The sequence below is a fragment of the Pteronotus mesoamericanus genome, unplaced genomic scaffold, assembly GCF_021234165.1.
Source record: "Pteronotus mesoamericanus isolate MK-2021 breed Mesoamerican mustached bat unplaced genomic scaffold, CSHL_Meso_final scaffold_507, whole genome shotgun sequence".
Classification (NCBI taxonomy): Eukaryota; Metazoa; Chordata; class Mammalia; order Chiroptera; family Mormoopidae; genus Pteronotus; species Pteronotus mesoamericanus.
The window spans coordinates 17376962-17397661 of NW_026555319.1; the positions used below are offsets into that span (position 1 = coordinate 17376962).

At 47.7% G+C, this 20700-nt stretch overlaps 1 protein-coding gene across 1 annotated transcript in view; it reads left to right on the forward strand.

Annotated features, from left to right (window-relative positions):
- DEPDC5 (DEP domain containing 5, GATOR1 subcomplex subunit) overlaps positions 1-20700 on the forward strand; it is a 91640-nt gene that overhangs the window by 61082 nt on the left and 9858 nt on the right. Inside the window, exons 32-38 of the mRNA XM_054594411.1 lie at positions 2691-2799; positions 5680-5745; positions 9049-9203; positions 11660-11737; positions 12245-12377; positions 13826-13934; positions 15207-15431. Coding sequence (XP_054450386.1) covers positions 2691-2799; positions 5680-5745; positions 9049-9203; positions 11660-11737; positions 12245-12377; positions 13826-13934; positions 15207-15431 — 875 coding nt within the window. The remainder of the gene's footprint in view (positions 1-2690; positions 2800-5679; positions 5746-9048; positions 9204-11659; positions 11738-12244; positions 12378-13825; positions 13935-15206; positions 15432-20700) is intronic.

Here is a 20700-nt window from a genome sequence, read left to right on the forward strand (position 1 = left end):
GTGTTTATTTCTTCTGCTTCCCTTGCAGTCTTGCTCTGTAGCAGGTACATTCTGTCAGGCTCTCCTGGAAGGCAGCGGCCCCCGGATCCTGGCCTCGTGCCCGTGAACAGCGTGGCTGTGGGGAGTCCGGGCAGCAGGCACCAGGCGGCGGGCTTCGCCCCTCCCCTCCCGGCAGAAAGCAGTGTGCCCTTACGTGTATACGTGTGCAATACACATAATTGGTCATTTTGTGGTAGCCCCTTCCCTTGAGCCATCAGACAAGGAGCCTCCAAGGACAAGGACAGGGTCTCAATCAATGAGTCCTAGTCTACGGGTCATCGTGGCAACTCAGTAAATGAGGATTGACATGTGTGTCAGATGATGCATCTGAGGGGTAACTGAGACCTCCTGCCACTGCCCTCCCAGTCATGGCCTGCCACTCACCCTTCAGGAAGTGCAGGAGAATGTCACAGTGTGCGATTGTGCATGAGGCTCAGAGGAAAACACAACTGTGATGTGGGAGAGAGACAGCAGTGTAAACGGAGGAGGGGAGGAAGCGAGCGTTTACTCTGCTTTTCCTATATGAATTATACCTCAGAGTAACCAAGTAATTGGTGTGGGGAAGTTTTTCTTTTTTTGATATTCCAGTTAATAGGCACAGAAGGATGGTAGAATATTACCATGCGTGGTCTCTAATGAACTTGTAGATCTAGCAGAGATCATCATTGGCAACTAACATCACAAAAGAGAGACTGCCAGACATTATGGGCCTCCAGACAGAAGTACACAGCACACACAGGGAGAACTCTTGCCCAGAATTGAACATAAATCTGCTCAAGCCTTTTGATATAATTTCTAGTTCTCAGAAAGTGCAGGGCACAGAGGAACACGATAAGCAATAAAGGAATATAATCAGCTCATCCAGACTGCGTAAATTTACAGGATGAACGAGCTGCTTTCTTCAACAAATAAATTGCAGGAATAAGGAGAGATAAAAAGGAGTTTGCAGCCTAAAAGAAACTTAAGAGACACAACTTATTGCAATGTAGGGACCTTAGTTGAATCCTGTTTTAAACAAACAAACTGTAAAGAAATTTCTGGAGATAATTGGAGAAATATTTGGTATTAGAAATTTTTCTAAAAATTTTGAGTGTGGTGATAAAATTGTGGTTATGTTTTTCTTTCAACTTATTTTCTTTTTGACACACAGCAATATACTGAAGTGTTTGTGAATGAAATAATGTCATGTGTGAGTTTTGCTTAAAATAATTAAAATAGTTAAGTAGGGGTATAGATGAAACAGGATTGACTCTAAATAAATAATTTGGGGATCTAGGTAGACAGGGGTTGATTATATTACCTTCTTTTGTATATGTTTGAGATTTTTCCATAATAAAAACTTTTTAAAGGAGGGGATAACAGGTATTGTGGAAACTGATTTTTAATCCCTGGTATGACATTTCTTCACCATAATGAACATGTCAGGATTCCAGACTAGAGAAATGTCACAGATTGGGTTCCCCAGGGAAGCAGAGAGAGACAGAGTTTAACATGTTGGATGTTTGTAAAGGGAAGTCTTGGGCTCGACACCGGGGCAGGGGGTGGCGTGGGGGGAGAAGCAGGAATGGACAGAGGAAGAAGCTGAGATGTGTGAAAGCCCATTGACAGCCTCAGGCCACCACGCTTGCACTCTGGGGCTGGAACAGCCTTCAGAGATGAGCCTGTTGGACCAACATGGCCAGGCCTTGCCCCCGCTCACTGATCATTCATCGCCTGTGGTCACCCTGGGGAGGGAGGAGCGCTTTGCACAAGGCTGCTCTGCAGCTGGACTGTCCCTGAAGGGACAGACTGCAGAGCCACCTGGACAATATGCCCAGTTACAATGACACCAAGGCTGTGGCAGAGGGATCTGGGTGGCACCCCGCAGTGTCCACCATGGGAAGTACATGTTACATCATAATGAAGCATTTAAGACTATAATGTGAGCCTTCTGAGACTTACCAAATAAAAACTCTGTGATATAGTAAAACAATCTAATTTGGGGAGCATTTAAGTTATAATAGTTTATAGTTAATTTTAGTGTGGAAAAAAATTAGGAAAATAAACATGAAAGTGTGCGTTTATGTACATCAGAACCAGGATGGGATGAGAGGTCATAGGAGAACCGTACTTGTCATATGTTATGAGATAATGTCTGTTAGATACATGTGGTTTTTGTTGGTGAGGAGGGATATAAATATGCATATTTGAAATATTAACATATAAGACTTCCAAATGTATAAAGAGCACGTTTCTCTGGCTTAGTTTATGCCACACATTAATGCAGCCCTAATTTTCAAAATGTGCTTCTGTTGGTATATTTAATAAACACTGAGAACAAGTCTTTCCCAGATAGTTCAAAAGGTGGTATTTATGGATGGAGTCACTCAAACCATGTCACTTGTCTTTTCAAAGTAATAGGTAAGCACCAAATGCTGCCAAGATGCTTTATAAATTGGGCAGTTTTTCTGATTTACCATAGAGGACTGGTGATTCATTCAGGACAATGAATGAAATTAAGGGTATCGTGCAGGGCCTGAAGGAGAAACAAAGCAAAAGTGTGTATTTCAAAGATGACGGTGACAGAGCTGTCTTCATGTTACCTCGGCTAATGTGGGTCCTTCATCAGGGGGCTCTGAGCAAACCACAGTCACATGTTTTCCTGCTTTCAGGTGTCTGGGAGAACAGCAGGCAGCTGTGCATGGTGGCAAGAGCTCCGCCCAGCCATCTGAGAGCAGCAGCGTTGCCATGACTCCTACCTACGTGGACAGCCCGCGAAAGGTAAAGGAGACCACTGCGGCAGGGAGCATGCTCTCAGAGACCCCATGTGGAGGGGAGCGTGGAGAGCCGTCCCAGGCTAGGACCAAATGCGCGGAGGACTGGGATGGATGCTACCCTGAGCCCTTTTAAGCATTACTGTTTTTACTGAGGAACTTTCCTGCTCACCATTGTAATGAAGCTAACAGCTAGATAAATGCAGATATAAAACGGTCAAGCTAAACAGTATTGATCAAGGCCCAAGACTTGGCTTGAGCTTTGAAACTGGCCATCTGGTTTTCCTTTAGCCACATCTTTGGGCCTTTTGGAGGGTAGGTAGAAAGCTACTGAAGCATCTTCCATGAGAGTTCACTCTTCTTTTTATTTCTTTTTGTTTTTGTTTTTCTTTTTTTTAATTCCCTACCAGCAAAATTCCAGGATCAGAGCGTTCACTTTTTGATAATGAAATTCCCATCAGTTTGCTCAGACTCCTAAAAAAACACACACACACACAACAAACCTAAGGCTTCAGGCCTCTGTACAGAGTAGCAAGTACAGCAGAGGGGCTGAAAACTCAGTAGGTCAGGCTTTTTATATCCTTTAAGACCAATAGCCTTGGCTCTGTCAAATCCTCCTGGAAATTCAGAATCTGAGATCATTCTGATGTGGTAGGTGAGCTGATTGTATGCTCTTTTATCAAGGTTCTATTACTAAGAAATGAAGGAGATTTATTTAATAGATGTATTTTCTTTTCAGAATTGTGGCCAAATTGTGTATCCACCTATGTATTTATTTATTTTACTTGCATGTCAGAAAGTTTCCCCATATCGTTAAGTATTTTTCAAAAGAATGATTTTTAAAAATAATTATATATTATTTCATCATATAAGTAGACCTTCATTTATAACTCACCTTTTTTGTTCAAAATGTGGATAGTGTCTAGTTTTTAAAAATAATTTTTGATAATTCTTCAATACATTTTTATAATTCTACAGTGTGTTGCAATTATCAATGATACTGCAAATAACATCATTGCAGAGAATTATTTGACCACATCTCTGATTTTTTTTTTCTAAATTACTAGAATTAGACTATAAGGATAAAGGGATTAAAATCTTAGAAAAAGTATAACCAACACTATAGGCAGGTTGTATAATCTATACATCAGGGGTTGGCAAACCTTGATAAATACAGGCTTTGTGGGCCAAGAGGCAAGATCAAGGCTTGTGTGCAGGCACTTCCATTACCATTTAAAACCCACTCGTAGCTCACAGGCTACAATAAACTAGTGGCCGGTTTTGGCCTGCAGGCTGTAGTTTGCTGCCCTAGCACCAGGCAGTGACTTTAGGGACATTTCTAAGGATAGTCGGTGTGTAATGAATGACCTTCTGGTCAAGATAGAGGCTTTTCACCTGTCCTCACGTACACGTACATAAATCTGAGCAGTACTAGCCCCTCTGATTATCCTGGCAGAGAAGGAGCACAGATGGAACAACGAGAATCCACAAGTACTCTGTGTATTGACCACTAGCTTTGACCTCTGCTCATTGCCATCCTTAAGGATTAGAAACAGTGCCAGGGACAAGACCGCAAGGCAGAGAAATTATAGAGCCACAAGCATTAAGGTTAGAATGTGCCGCCAACCAAACATCACATTGCTGTTTAGAACACTCTCCTAATCTTCCATCTGAACACTAAAATCCAGATGGGTGGCTCTCAGTTGTGCCGATATAGATTCCCATGTGGTGGAGAAGTGAAGGTGAAGAACCCTGGCTGACATACTCAGAAATGCCTGACAATGTCTCCCGTCAGCATCCTGTGTTGGGAGGCATGGAAGGGACCTGACTTTGCAACTCTACAGCCACGTATTTTCATGGTTTATTACTTGAGTTCATAGTGGCTCTTGGAAAATGGCAACAGTATTGATCAAACAGACAGCCTCATAGTTCAGTGATTTTACTTATAGAATTGAAGAAAAGCTGTAGGAAAGCAGACTTTCAGATTTATCAAGTGCCATTTCTGAATTTCAGTGATAATGCATAAAAAGTAAAAACATTTTGACAGGACAAGAGAGGCCTTCTTGACCTTAAGAAAGGTAGCAGAAGGTATCTTTGGAAAAGTCCTCTGTGTCATTTTTGTTTCAAATACATGGGAACTTGAACCCCACAGGAGTAGGCTGGGGGAGGAAGACAGCCTCAGAGAGCTCCCCGCGAGTGCATGTGTATCTGACATTATGTAGGTCTCAGCTTCTCGGTGATTTTGGTACACAACCTATGGAGGAAAAGGTATTCCTGCTTCCATGTCCCCTGTTTGCTCAGAAAATTAGGCAAGAACTTTTCCTGCATCGAATCCTCTTCTCCCACCTGGCTTCCATGTTTAGTGACAGAATTGAAAACCTCAAGCTTCTGTGTATCTCTCCAAGAGCGCTACTGCTCACTCTGGCAGGCGGGAGGCCAGGAAGCGACCACTGAAGTGTCGTCTTCCCTGCCACCCCCGCCAAGCTGCTCTTTGGCCTTTTCCCTGCCCCTTGGCATAGGTCTGAAGGAAGTTCAGAGCTATGTGGGAGAGTGCAAGCATCCAAGCCAGGCTCTGAGGAGACCTGAGGGAGCTTGGACTCACCTTCTAACCCAGGTGCCTGCTCCCACACGATGGGATGTTCTGCTCAAGAAGGTGCAAGTTCCTGCTAATGCTTTGCATTTGGATATTGTCTTCCTGGGTGGATCTCTTGCGCTCTCTTTTTTCCCCCATTCCCTTCATGTGCCCTTGTTTCTCTCCTTCCCTCCTTGTTTTTATTTTTTTTCTTTCATACCCCTCACCTTCCCCTGATGGTTCACAACTGGTCCACATTCTGTTCCTTCGCGCGCTTGCACCGGCTGCTGCCACTGCTTCCTCCTCTGACTTCAGGACGGGGCCTTCTTTATGGAGTTTGTCCGCAGCCCGCGCACAGCGTCGTCTGCCTTCTACCCGCAGGTCAGTCAAACTCTGCAGCCCATGCATGTCTGTCTGTCAGCAGAAGCCTTCTGCTCGGCTCTGAACAGATGGAATCGGGCCACAACTAAGTTCCAAGGGCAGGTGACATTGAATTTGGTCTCAGAGGTGCACATTCCCATCTGTGATTTTGGCCATGGCAAAGGGGGATGGAAATGAATAATATAAAAGAACAAATGGTCACATCGTGTTGATTTCACCGGTTTTTCTATTGATATCTTTTTTTTGTTCCAGAAGCCAATTCAGGGTACCACATTGCATTTAGTGGTCCTGTCTCCCCAGTGTCCTCTGGTCTGTGACAGTTTCTCAGTCTTTCCTTGTGTTTTGTGGCCTTGATAGTCATGAGGAGCCCTGACCAGATATACCGTAGCATGTCTCCAAATCTGGACTGGTCTCATGTTTTTCTCATGGTTAGACTGGAGTTAGGGTTTTTGAAAAGAATCTCTCAGAGGTGAAGTATGCCTCTCCTCACATCATATCAGGGGTACACGAGGCTCACACAACATCACCGGCGACGTAAATCTTCATCACTTGGTGACATAAGATTTAACAGCCGTCTCCACTATGAAGTTACTGTGTTTCCCTTTTTATACTCTATTTTTTGAAGCAAGTCTCTAAATCTAGCCCGCCCAAAAGAGGAGGTGGTGATTAAACTCCACCTCCTGGGAGAGGGAGTACCTGCATAAGCTGAATGGGATTGTTTGTGAGGAAGACTTGGAACAAGGTTTCCAAGATGAAATACGTCCTCGACCAAGCACCTCCCTCCGCTTGGCTCTTTCCAGGCCTGTGTGAGAAAACAGCCTTCTCTCCATTGAGCCATCCTTGTCTTTTTGTTTTCCACTGGTCTTATTCCAAAAAGTTACTTCTGATAGATTATGGAAGTAAACACAACCTCCAGAATAAAAATATGACTAGGTTTTCACATTGGAGGGAAATTCAGGAAAAGAAAAAATTCGATAGGACATAATGTGAGGTCTTACAAGGTACTCAGAGTTTCATGCTAAATCCAGCCAAAGGAAAGTGGGAAACATTTGTTGCAGGATTCAGAGTGGTCATAAAATAAAGACAAACCAGCTTCCTGGGAGAAGCATACCTTTTCCTGGTGTTAAGACCTGGGCAAAATGCCTTTCTGTGCAACCTCCTGAAAGATAGACATTGTAGGATGCAGAGCAGGGGTCAGGAAATGGGCAAATCTGGCCTACCTTCTGTTTTTATGAATAAAGTTTTATTGGGACAAAGCCATGCCAATTTCTTTACATTGCCTGTGGCTGCTTTTGTGCTTTTTCATGCAGAATTGAGTAGTTGCCACAGGCCAAATGGCCCACAAAGCCTAAAATATTTACTATCTGGTCCTTTACAGAAAATGTTTGCCAATTTCTGATTCAGAGGATAACACCTTAACCACATCTCTACTAAAATACAACTGCAGAAATCATGTAAATATTGGTAACATCCTTCAGCTTAGGCTGGTGAGGCAGTTCTCAGGTACAAGTGAAAGAGAACCCCCTTAAAGGGACCTAGAAAGCAGCATAGAGCTGGGAACAGTCCCCCATTAGCTTCTTCTAATTTAAAATTACGGGGTAGGGCCCATTCCTAAGTTTTGCTGCTTAGAAGCAGGTGGTGATTGGTAACTGCAAGCTGCCTCTTGCCGCATTTCTCCGTGTGTTTATCATGCTAGCAGAGTCTATGTGGTTTTTGGTTTGTTTGTTTTTTTTCTTCACATCATTGAGCCTGCTATAGAAGAACAAAATGGTTCGTTCAGAATTTTGGGCAATTTTGCTTCCCAAGGTACCTTTGGTAACATCTGGAGACATTATTATTCGTCATAACTGAGGTGGGGGAAATGATAAGAGGAATGTTACTTGCGTCTAGTGGGTAGAAGCTAGGGGTGCTGCTCTCTATCCTACACAGGACAGCCCCCACAACAGGCTTATCTGTCCCCAAGGGGCAATAATGTCAAGGTTGAGATGCTCTGTCTTAGAAGAAGTAATGTTTACATTATTTAACAAAATATCTGATAGTATAAGGTTCCATTTTGGAAGTACCCAAGTACTCCTAGTCCCATGTGAGAGGGATTAGGAGTCTTCTATTTTTCCAGCAATGCTTTGGAAAGCTTACCATTCTTCCCAGGTACTTGCTGTGGGGTACAGTCTTTCCGGGTGAGCAGGCCACAGTGCTACCCTCTAGGACCCATAAAGGGAGTGAGACAGATATGACACCAAAATCCAGCAGCTACCAGGAGAGGGTCATAGACGTCCAAAGAGGAGAGAAAGATGACTTCTATTTGGCGGCTGAGGTGGAGCAATTCAGAAAACATTTTACTAAGGAAGCAGCATTTGAAATGGCCCTGTGAGACTGATGGGTTTTAGCCTGTGATTTTGGGGAACGGAATCTCAGGGGGACAGAGCACATAGATACAATTAAACATACAGGGTTTGGTTTGGCTAGAAAAGTACACATGAGTGAGTGGTGGGCGGTGTGGTGGGGTCATAGGTTGGGGCTTTTGTGCAAGCCCCGCCGTGCCCTGCGAGGTGGTACTCATGGGCAGACTCACAGGGTTTCAGGGGAATGGAGAGGTGGGACTGGAAGATGAAAATGGAGGTGGGTGGTGGGCAGGGTGGTCAGGGGAGGCTGCAGTCGGGGGAGTCAGTCAGGAGGCTGGTACAGGCCCTGGGGGCGGAGCCCGTGTGAGCCTCTGAGAGTGGCGGATGGCATGGCTCGGACAGGCAGGCGAGTGGGCAGAGGGGACGCCAGGGGACGCCAGGGGACGAGGCCTCTCTTTAGTGTGAAGCTGGAGCTATCAGAGGCGCTGAGGTCTGAGCCTGGGGAGACAGGAGACTGCCCGTACCGCCCCTGGAGCCTGGAAAGGAGGACTGGGTGGGGAAGGGTGAGCCATGGGCAGCGGAGGGCGCCTGCTGCAAGACTCACCCGTCCGTCTCGTTGTGTTCTCTCCGTCCTCCCAACCTCATCATAAGGGACAATTTTGACTTTTTTACTTTCTGTGAAAGTTTTTATTTAGTGAAAACCTTATGGTTTGGGTCAGGTGCCAGAGCTATTTCTCTGGTCTTGGGGATTTACTGTGAATGGTGGTCTGTTGGCCTTGGCTTGGAGCGCAGGAATTTCCATTGTTCTGATAGAAGACTGCACACCCAAGATTAAGTATTGTTCCTAGATCCCGTTAGCTCTTCCTCCAGGGCCCGGGAGTGAGAGAGGGATGAAGAGGACCACAAATGTAAATAGTCGTAAAGAATGTTGGGGGGATATTAATTTTAAAATCTCCTGCAGGTGTCTGTGGACCAGACGGCCATCCCGGTGTTGGATGGCTCCAGTTTGGGGGTAAGCACAGGCCAATCCGTGGACAGAGGCAACAGCCAGGCCTTTGGGAACTCCCAGAACTTGGGGGAACAGGGCTTCACCTCCACAAACCCCAGTGACAGCAGGTGAGATTCGGAAGGGCCAGCTTGGGCTCCGGGGCAGCGGGGATGGTGTAACCTTGGGCTGCAGAGGCCGGGAGTCCAGGGCACCGACTCTGCCCTGGGTTGTATCTGGAGACCTGTGCCTCTCAATTCTTACCAGTACCGGTGTGCTGGGGCTCACTATCCTCACAGAATAGCAGAGAAGTTCCCACAGCGGCACAGAACAGTGCCAGTCACCACACAGGGGTGGACTTTGGGAAGGAGGCCCAGAGCCAGTGTGTCCTGTTCAACACGGCACCCATGGCATGAGGCCTTGCATGTGACTGCATACAGTCAGTATATGCCACTTGAGGAAATGAACAAATAGGGGATGAGTCACTATTTGTGGCCAAGCAGAGCCATACTGTTCCTTTTTCTGAGTATCCAAAGGAAAAAGAGGCTGCTTGGACCTAATTGCTTTCTTTGTTTGTTTGTTTTTTTTAATTGATTTTTAGAAAAAAGGAGGTAGAGAGAGCGAGAAACATCAATTTGTTGTTCCACCTGTTCATGCGTTTATTGGTCAATTCTCTTCTGTGCCCTTACTGAGGGACTGAACCTGCAACCCTGGTGCATCTGGATAACGCTCTAGTCAACCGCGCTACCTGGCCAGGGCAGTGCCCCAGCTTTTTATACCGTGAACAAATCTGGGAAACTTTTTTATGTCCTTTATTTTATAATTGCTTTATAATAATCTGCCAGTCTATTCTTGTTGCCTCACGGCACTGACTGAGCAGCCCTTGGCTTTTTGTTCCCTTCGCCCGAGAACAAAAAGGCCTGTGGCGCAGCTTGCCTAGCTGGCCGCTGTCAGTAGTCACTCTGTTTCCTTTATGTCACACGTTCGGGGCTGGTTTTTCCCATGTCTCACGCACTGCAGCCCATTCACCCTGGCCAGTAGAGATGAAGACCAGTTCGGAGGCACAAGCAGGCCTGGACTTCTCCAGACTCTGTCGTCTTTCCAGGTCAAATCCCCATCCTGGCTGGCTTTCTGGCCCTGGCCATGGCGGAGATTGGAGGGGCCGCCTCGTTCATAGGAAGCGAGTGCGTCTCTCTGTTCCCTCAGTGCTTGTGGGGGTAGGCTGGCGGGCTTTCTTCTGCTTCTGGAAGAAAAGAGGAACTGGCGATGTTTAAGCTGGAGACGAGAAGACCAAAAATGACAGGAATCAGATCAATGACTGAAAGTTACAACAGATGCCGTTTCATGATAAAGAACTTCCTAGCAATTGGTACTGCCACATAGACCAATTCGAGGAGCTGAGTTCTGTGCCACTGAAGGTGTTCACACGGATGGGACAGCCTCCTATTCAGACGCTTATAGTGGGGACTGGACTCGGGCATTAGAAGAAAGTTCACTTCCAGGGTCTTTAAAGGCTTACCCCTGAGGTTCTGAAATGCTCTGGTGGGCCCTGGGAAGGGAGAGGTTTCCAGGAGCTTGAGGAGCTTCTGGGTGAACCTGATTGTGAATGGTGGTTGGCCATGTGTGTCCCATGCCCAGTGATCTGGGCTCAGTTACTGAGTACTATGCATGTTTTAAGGGACCCTCTTACCACTGAGAAAGAACTCGGGCAGCAAGTGATAGAAAGCTCTGGGCTCTGCAGTCAACCAGACCTGGTTTCAAATCTGGACTCTGATATCTCCCAGCTCTTGGACCTGCTGAACCTCTGAGTTTCAAAGGGTTGATGCTATCATGATTATGTTTAGTAATGTTTACTGATTTGGACTTCATGTATATCAGTCCTATGCATGGTATTTTACACACACTAACCTCACAGCGACCTTGAAGGACAGGAATAGTACGATCCCCAGTTTTCACATGAGGAAACTGAGGCTGAGAAAAGCTAGAGAGAGGCCCTGCGACTGAAAGGTTATGGTACTGGGAACCGTCTCCCAAGTTCCTAGACATTACCTAGTGCTCTCTGGTAAGAGCGGATGATAAGATGCGTGAAAGGCCTTTGGCCACACCCAGAGCAGTCCAGCAGACCAGGGACAGTTCTTGGAAGTGCTGGGGCCTGAGGCAGATTATTGAAAAGGGAGGCGCCTGTAAAGAATAACCAAGTGTGGACATGAAACCACTTTGAATTCTTTTTTTAAAAACTATATTTCATTGATTATGCTGTTACAGTTGTCCCAATTTTTCTCTCTTTGCCCCCCTCCACCCAGCACCCCCCACACCATTGTTCATGTCCATGGGTCATGCATGTAAGTTCTTTGGCTACTTTATATCCCCATAGCTATTCTGTATTTTTTTTAATGTATATACTTTGGAAGTAGAACCCTCCTGTAAGATACCTCCAGGATGTAGCTATCCAGAACTTGCTGGAACGTCTTTACTGTCAGCATTGTCCAAGTTCCCAGCTCTATAAGAAGTGAAGTTCCTGAGATTCGAGCTCTTGACCGTGTGTGTGCGCCCTCTTCCTCTGCTGACCAGACACTCTGTGTTACAGCTCTCAGCAGCTGGTGGCAAGCTCCTTGACATCGTCCTCCACCCTGGCCGAGATCCTGGAAGCTATGAAGCACCCCTCGTGAGTGGCTCAGCACGCTTGTGAGTGCCGGGTCAGGAGGATCCCGCAGGCCCAGGCCGGGGTGATGCTCAGGCCATGCGGTTTGGTGGATCCATACCTGACTTGGTTTGCTCACTAGCTGTGAGACCTTGGGAAAGTTACTTGCCCTCTCTGACCTCTGAGACTGTTACCTTGTTTGTAAAATGGGATAATAGGGGTTAAGTCACAGGTTTGACAAAAGGATTAAATAATTATGTAAATTACCTAGTATAATACCTGACAAGTACAGCTGTTCTCTTAAAGTCAGGTCCTTTTTCCTTCCCCTTCTTTTCCCCCTATTACACCGTTTTTTGTTCTGACATGGATTTCTCTGGGTCTAGATATAGAATAGAGAAATTACATTATGGAGATCCTCACTTCAGATATTAATAGCATTATCACAAGTCCCTCCTCTGTCATCTTCTCCCTCTGCTTGTTGTCACCGCGCACACACATACCCGGCTCGCTGCCCACCATGTTGGAACTCAGGACAGGCGTCCAGCTGCTCTCTGAACAGAAGGGCCTGTCGCCCTGCTGCTTCATCAGTGCGGAGGTGGTGCACTGGCTGGTGAACAACGTGGAGGGGATCCAGACACCGGCGATGGCCATCGACATCATGCAGGTGGGGCAGCAAGGGCAGGGCCTACAGAACTGTGCGCTCAGGCCCCCATGAAACCAGAGCCTGTCTCTGAAGGAGCCACCCTTTCCAGTAATGAGATCTGTAGGTTGGGGTGAGGATCTGTTTTTAATAAGCGTGAGACTGTCTGGAACTGATGAAAGATCAGGTCTTGCTTTGAAAGATAGGATGCTTGACTTAAAAGTCTGGCAGAATGTATTGTCTGAACTGAAATATTCTGAAGGAAATCTGCACTTTTGAACCTGGAAGGAATCTCTGTGGAAGATTCCCAGGGACTGCCTTCCCTCTGACCTCGAGCCCCCATTTTCCCTGCTTGCTCAGGATTTGAGGCTGGATTTAAGGCTCCGCCTCAGAGGCCTTCTGGTGCCCTGTGCTGACTCTGTCGGAGCACTTAACGCAGCGGAGTGAAGAGTCTGTGTGCATCTCATTCATCTCCCGTGTCGACCAGCTCCTTGAGGGCAGGGCCGCCTCTTACCATGCATGTCCATACCACCAGTGTCTGCCATGTTGCTAGGCACATGGTAGACCCTCAGCAAATGCTTGCCAAATTTATTTACACTGTTCAGACCTGGAATTAAACTCGAGAGGAGAGGAAGGGAAAGGTCGAGCTGGCTAAGCAGCACATGCCCTCCTGTCCACACGGAGGCCCCCACTGGAAATCAGTACCATTTGCTGAGCAGCCGGGTTGTCGCCAGTGAACTGTAAAGTCAGTAGCCGAGTCGAATGAGCATCTTCAGTTCTCTTCCTGAGGGCCTCAGCGGGCTGATGTGCATGGCCTTTGCCTGATTACTTTATATTCCCATCTCCCAGAGGATTGTATTTCCTTGTTCATGCAATGAATGCTACTACAGCACTAAAGCAAATGAGCTGGAGGAACACAAAGCGACATGGATAAATGTCAGAAGCATGATATTGAATGAGAATCCAATTTACAAAATGATAATATTACACCCTATATTTAGAATTTAAAATCACATGAAAATATCTCATATTCCTTATCAATATATGTCTACATAATAAAATCACTTAAAAGATGTGTGAGAATAACGTTATACTCACCATTTATTTCTGGAGAGAGGAAGAGGATCGGGACATTGGAGAGTCTAGAAAGATTTTTTTTTTTTAATAAAAAGATCTGAAGTCAGTGTAGCAAAATACTGAATTTGTTGAAGTCGGATGGTAGTATTCTGGGATTTTCTTTATACTTTTCTGTATGTTTGAAATATTTGATGATATTATAATATGCATTTGTACTTTATAATGTAATCTGCACCGGGCGCGACGTTTAGTGTAGCGCAGTTACGGCTACGGGGGTGGAGGGTTAGGGCTCTTCATGCCCTTGTCATTCCCTTGACTCCAGCATATGACTGAGGGCTGCACCTCTAAGATGTCGCTCTGTAGGAATTTCAGAGTTTCGATGTCTCTCTCCCTAGAAAATGCTGGAAGAACAGCTCATCACGCACGCGTCTGGTGAAGTCTGGCGGACCTTCATCTATGGCTTCTATTTCTACAAGATAGTCATGGACAAAGAGCCGGACCGAGGTCAGAGATGAGACAGATGCTGTTGTCCACAGGGGCTGGCGCTTTGCCTGTTGACTTGCTCTTTCAAATGACGCTGCTTCTTGAGCTTTTTCCAAGTTGATGGATCTGTTATCCTTGAGTATTTGTATTTAATTTAAGCATAGCTGTAGTGACAAGGGTTTCTTAAAGCCATAGTATGTTCTTGGTGAGAACAGTGTGGATGGAAGATAAACCTAAAAGAGGCCAAGGGACCTCGTGTGAGGAAATTCCCACGGGTCATGTTTTGGTAACTGTTTTTAATTGTAGTGCCTCCCCACCCGCACCCCTCTGGGCAGGTGGTTCTGAGTATGGCATGGCGGCCTCTAACCTATACCAGCACTTGCTACTTGCTGGGCCTGCAGACTCCATTTCTTCCCTCTGGAAGGCTATCAAGTCCTAACAGATTTTCCAAGATATATTTTTAAAAAGTTTTTTTTTTTTAAATGAGAAAAAGTAATCCCCAAGAGGGGGGCAATTTCCAGCATGGTCAGAGCTGACTCGCTCGGCGCTGGAGGCCGCCTGGATCCCAACAAGCATCCCTAGCGCACCTGCGGCACACGGGGCTGGAAATGACTCCTGTCCTGCAGATGGATGGCTTCCCGGCCTCGGGGTTTCAGGCGTCATGCCTCAGATAAAGCAGCCCGTGCCACTCACTGTGTTCGACTCTCCAAGCGTGTGTTGGAAGTGGATCTGTGCAGGCTTTTCCCTTGTAGCCACTAATGTGTCCATTGCCACGTCCTCCCTTAAACTCTAAGTTTGACCAGTACAGACCTATTTTGCCTTCAAGGTGAAGAATGTCTGGTTACCGTTAACATGTTGTGAAATGAAAGGTCTTCAACTGAGAATCAAATACTTACTTAAGTTGAAGTGAAGTTCACATAACATAAAATCCGCCATTTCAAAGTGAACAATTCAGTGGCACTTGAACCATTCACAATGATGTGCAACCACCACTCTATCACCTTGTCACCTTGACCACTTCTGTCACCTTGATAGGAAACCTTGTACCCATTAGCAGTCAGTCCCTAACTCCTCCCCCCATCCCCTGGCCACCGCAACCTACTGTCTGTCTCTACAGATTGGCCTGTTCTAGACATCTCATTTAAGGGGCATCATACAGTACGTGGCCTTTTGTGTCTGGCTGCTTTAGCTCAGCATAATGTTTTCAGGGTTAACCCCGGGTGGTAGCATATGCATCAGCGAGAAAATAAGCGTTCGTGCTGAGGCGCCTCCGCTCCCCTCTGCTCTTCCCAGGGCCCATGCAGCAGCCCACCACCTGGCACACGACGGCGGTGGACGACTTCGCCAGCTTCCAGCGCAAGTGGTTTGAGGTGGCCTTTGTGGCTGAAGAGCTCCTGCATTCCGAGATCCCAGCCTTCCTCCTGCCCTGGCTGCCCAGCCGGCCCGCCTCCTATGCGAGCAGACACAGCTCCTTCAGCCGCAGCTTTGGAGGACGGAGCCAGGCGGCTGCGCTTCTCGGTAGGTGCCAACCCAGGCAGGGCCGGGGGATGCTCTGGCCAGGGGCTGAGGGAGAGTGGCAGCCAATCTAGGGAACAATGCCGTGGGAACTGGGATTGGAGCCACCACGACTATCACGCTGGCCATTCTGGGGGCACCGTAGGCTCCTGTGCTAGCTTCTACTTTCTGAGTGGGTCGAGCTCATTATTTCCCCAACCAACAAACAGTTCTCAAATCAGGGCATGGCAAGAAACCTGCACGAACAGGAGAGAGTGGACCATGTGGCCACTTTTCCCAAGGGACTTTCAGAATTCAGGGGATGTGAGCAAGTACTCACTGGTGGTTTAATTCCTATCAAAGGCCTTCCCAAGGACAATAGCATCCTAGGACCTCAGAAGAGGAAGGGACCTCAAAGGTGGTTCATTCCAAACACTCCTGCCGAGCATGAATCTCCCTCTTCCCTTCCTCCCCAAATGTGCTCATCCCATTGAGGGATGTGAACTAGGTCTCGCCCCTCCTTTCCTCGGTTCCTGCAGCTGTGAGAGAGGGGTGAACACCTGCTTACTGAATGGTGGTGGCCGCAGATGGGGAAGGGGGAGTGCTACTCTCAAGGATGGATTGCGGGTTCGAGATGTGAGCATCTTTCAAAAACGCGCCCTCTAGGCAAGGCAGCATGAGACTTATCTCAGAGTCGGATTGCGGGATCCTGGAAACCCTCTGGGGGAAGGAAGCAAAAGTTAAATAGACCAAACTCTAGTGAAATTCCACCCTCTAGTTAGTTAGCTTATAATTGCCCAGCTAATTGGAATGCTTACCTAGCTGGCAGAATGGAAATGTTAAGAATCATCACAGTTTCCAGATCCTCAGATTCACTTGGATCCAGATGTGGCTTTGACCTCGCCTTGCACGCTTCCCCCAGCACGCCCAGCGCTGTTCATAAGAAATGAAGCGGGATGGAAAGAACGAAACTTGGAGAAGAGCAGATTCTCCTCCCTGTTGCATTTCTAACTCTCCACCTCTTTAAAGTCTTTTGAAACAAAGAGGCCCCCTACTCCCTGTTAGCCTGGGATGTCACCTCCGGCAACCTAAACCACCCAGGGCTTCATATGAAAGGCCTTTGGGCACCTAAAAGAGCAAGCAGCAAGCTGGTGCATTTTATGCCATGGAAGGGCCTCACAGCCCATTAGAAGCAGCTAATAAACAGCAGGTCCCCTGATGCCAGTGAAAGCAAAAGCCAATAACCCAGCAACAAAGGTGGAGTCAGGAAAGCCTGTTACAAATACGATTAACCCAAGAACTCATCAGTGCAGCTCTTGCCATTCATTTATAGTGCTGGATCACCTCGGGGAAGCTTGTCAAGAAACTAAGTTTTGCACCATTTTCTCTCCTAAAGCAACCTTATTTTTACTAGCTAAGCCTTAAAGCCTGCTTTTTCCTTACAAATAAAAGTTAAGAATTTTCATCTTTTCTAAGGAGCGAGGAGATAAGCCTGAATGTTCTGTGGTTTTCGATACATACCGAAGGGAGAGTTGAAAAGTCAGCATCCCACTCTCCCCAAGGGCACTTTCTGAGACAGAGGCACAATGAGTTACTTTAAATAAATACTGGATCACGTATAGTGGATACTTTATTTACCAGAAAGCTGAAGGAAGCAAAAAAATTTCCAAAGAACCGGAATAAATGCCAGACATCCAAGTGCCACCTCTTATAGTGAGAGCCCCTCGGACGAGCACATAGAGCTGTTTGCTGGTACTGGGCTCTGACAACTTCAGTTACAGGTCAGTCAATAACACCCAAGATTAGAGGCAGAAAACTAGGGGCACTTGATGCAGCAAGTGTACTAATACAATGTTTTGCAAAGGAAATCTGTTAGATTTTGGCTTTTTAGGTGGGGGGATAACCAATAGTTATTTAGGAAACTTCATTCCTTAAAGTGTTCAATGGGAGAGCTGATTTTGATATAAGTCCCCTCCTGCAGAATATGCAAAACCAAAAAGCAGTTTCTGAACCTTGGCACTACAGATATTTTGGACCAGGTTGTTGTTTGTGGTGGGGGCTGTCCCGTGCACTGTAGCACGCTCAGCCTCTCAGGCCTCTCCCCATGAGACGCCGGCGGCACCCCTCACCACCACCCAGTGTGACAAAATGTCTCCAGACATCGCCTAGTGTCCCTAGGGAACTGTAAAATTGCCCCTAATTGAGAACTACTGCCTTGGAGGAAACTGAAGGATTCCAGTAAGGAGCCGAGATCAGAGAGCTCAGCAAAACCTGAGAGGCCCTGAAGCTAATCAGAAACTTCCTTAAGCAGGTGTCAGGCTGGGAACGTGGGCGTGGGCGTGGGCGTCTTCAGCGCTGGGGGTGGGAGGACAGATGAGAGCTGGAGCCAGGCGGTTAGAAGCAAGTGCTGTCCTCTGCTCGGCCCTGGCCCCTCACGTGCTTTCCGCGGGGGCGTTTGTGGTGATAGCAACGTTTGTGCCGAGATTTTAAAACATTTATGTATGTGTCAGGCACTGCACAAGCAGACAGTTATCTCAGTGACTCTTCATCTTTGTCCTGGGATTGATCCTATGATTTGTTTTAGAGTTCATAACACGGAGGCTCAGAGAGGTGAACAATTTGCCCAAGGCTCTGCTTCTGTTAAGAGTTAGAGCTGGAGTTTTTTCCTAAGGCTGCCTGGTGCTGGAGCCTGAGTCTGAACCATACTGCACTTGGGCCTCAGGAAGACAAAAGTCAAAGTCCATCAGGACTTCAGATGATTTGTGCGATGGTCCAGGTCCAGGGGCGGTGGCGGCCCTGAGCGATGAAGGCCGCTCTGATCCCAGCCCCTTGCGACAAAACCGTAGCTCTCTTCACAAAATGTGGCTTTTGTTCCCCTCTCTGTTACTGCCCTTGGTGTTTCCAGCATGCTCCTCAGTCCCAACTGCAGCAGCTCCCACTTCACCAGCACTTGCAACCAGTTGATCTTGCCAATCTCCTCTCCCACCCCCATCTTCACTCCCCTCATTATACAGCTCAGAGCCACCAGACCTATAGCCTGCACCGCCCACCCCTCTACCCCCAGCACCCCGTCACTGAGAGAACCAAAGCACTGGGAGCAACCGCAGATCCCCACTGCCTCCTGCCCTCCCTGTAGCCATGTCTGCCCCTTCCGTGGATGAGCCAACCCCGCTCCTCCCTACGGCCTGGTGCCGCTGCTTGCGCCCCACCCCCGCAGCGCGCAGGCCTGTGCTCCAGCAGTCATCCCCGCCCCTCCGACCTCATCGTTTCCTGTGGGCAAAGGTGAAGCAAAACAAGACCCAAGCCGAGCAGCTCAGATGAGCTTTCTGTCCGTACCCTCTGCTGCCATGGCGCTTCCCTGACCACCAGGGCCCTGGACATTGCTCAGTCTGGCGGTCAATTCCCAGCGCTGGTCCTCCTTGCTGTCAGCAGCGCTTGTCGGATACCCCAACTCCTCCTGTAAGTGCTGCTGCTACTCGGCCCTCTGACTCTAGGGCTTTCCTCCGCTTTTACTGGGCTCCTTTACCGCTCTCTCCTCAGCTCCCTGATCTTTGAACATCGTGTGCTCGGCCCTCTGCCTGGGCCGCCAGTTGTGCGCCCCACGGCATCCCATGCAGCCTGCTGGCCTTCGTTACCCCAGGTCTGTCTCTACCCCGGATTGTGCCCTCTGGTTTGAGACGCATCCATCCACTTAAAAGCCTGAACATGAAGTGTTCAAACAAGGCCCCTAGCGTCCGCCTCCTCCACACACATGCTTCTCCACTAGTCATCCCTGCTCACTCTATAGTCGCTTAGGCCCGGAAAATTCAGGCCATTTCACATTCTCTTACTCTCCTACCCTGCATCCAGTTAATTAGTAAATTCCATCTTCCTTATATTTACCTCCAACATAGATCCAAAATTGAACCTTTTTTAATCCTCACCCGAAGATACATTTACTGATTTTGGAATCTTCTGATCTGTAGTCAGATGCGTTATCCATTGCACCACTGGCCCCATATTTATTGATTTTAGAGAGAGAGGAAGGGAGGGAGAGAAACATCAATTGGTTGCTTCCAGGAATCGAACCTGCAACCTTTTGGTGTACAGGATGATGCCCAACCCGCTGAGCCATGGGGCTTCTTAGCCTTCTCTTGATAACACACTGGATCTCATGGTCCGAGTGGGCTGTGGGGCACTTCTGCCCAAAGGCTGATGCTTGAACATTTTCCGTACACTCCTGATAAGTGAGGAGCCAGCTGCTCTCTGCAAATGCCTGCCAACACAGCGCTCACTGCTGAGACCGCTTGTTCCATCACTGGGCGGCTCTGGTTGTTACATGGAGCTTCAGCCCCCTCTCTGATTTTGTGATTTCTCCTCTAGTGACACTGACCCCCTCCCCGGCTCATGCATATCCCCTCTCTGTGACTCAGCCCGCTCCTCCTCTGGGTCTGCATGTATTAGTAGGACTTGCCATACCCCCGTGTCTCAAGGTGAGTAAGTCAGTCCTCATGGAACTCAAGGAGTGATTCAGAGAACTCACTGAAAGCTGCAACTTGGCTGGGCTTACACTTTTGTCAACATCAAAAGCTGCTGGCAGCATCTGTACCATCCAATCTGACTCCTGAGCAGGGAGCCAGCAGTATCTTAAGCACTTGGCTGAGCAATGCACTTTCTCGGACTTTCTCAGACCAGCCTGTTCTGAACTTGACATGCCAGATGGAAGGGAAGAGGTGCTTGAGGTCACTGCTTGTGTTTTAAGTGCCCTTTCTTTTGTGACCAGAGGCTTTTCACCTGTGGAGGAAGACGCGGTGTCCAAGACCAGAGGGCAAAGCCTTCTTCCTTTGATTTGGGCCGAGTAAATGGTTACCCTGGCGGTGTCATGAACCAGGAACACAAGGCAGAGACAGCAACCAGTTTAACTGAAACTTTTAGTATGGGAGCCACCAAATTATTTAGCCTTAAGTATCATAGGCAGCTAAGCAGTGCCTGTGGGAGTCCCGGACAGGCCTCAGATTGAGCATCAGTGAGCTTGTGCCTTGAACTTGGAGGAAGGAATAACAGGAACAGGAGGAAAGGAGGAGAGTTACAAGTGAAGGTGGCTACAGGAGAAGGCGAGAGGGGGAGTCCGTGACTCATCCGCATTTCATTGACCCTGACCCCTCCTCTGTGAAGCAGCTGGGCAGGCACCATCTCGGTTAGCAGACAAGGAACTAACCCAGGACAGGTGAGGCGATATTCTCAGGGGCACACGGTCAGTAAAGGGCCAAGCTTAGTTCTGACTGCAAATCAAGAACATTTTCCATTTCACATG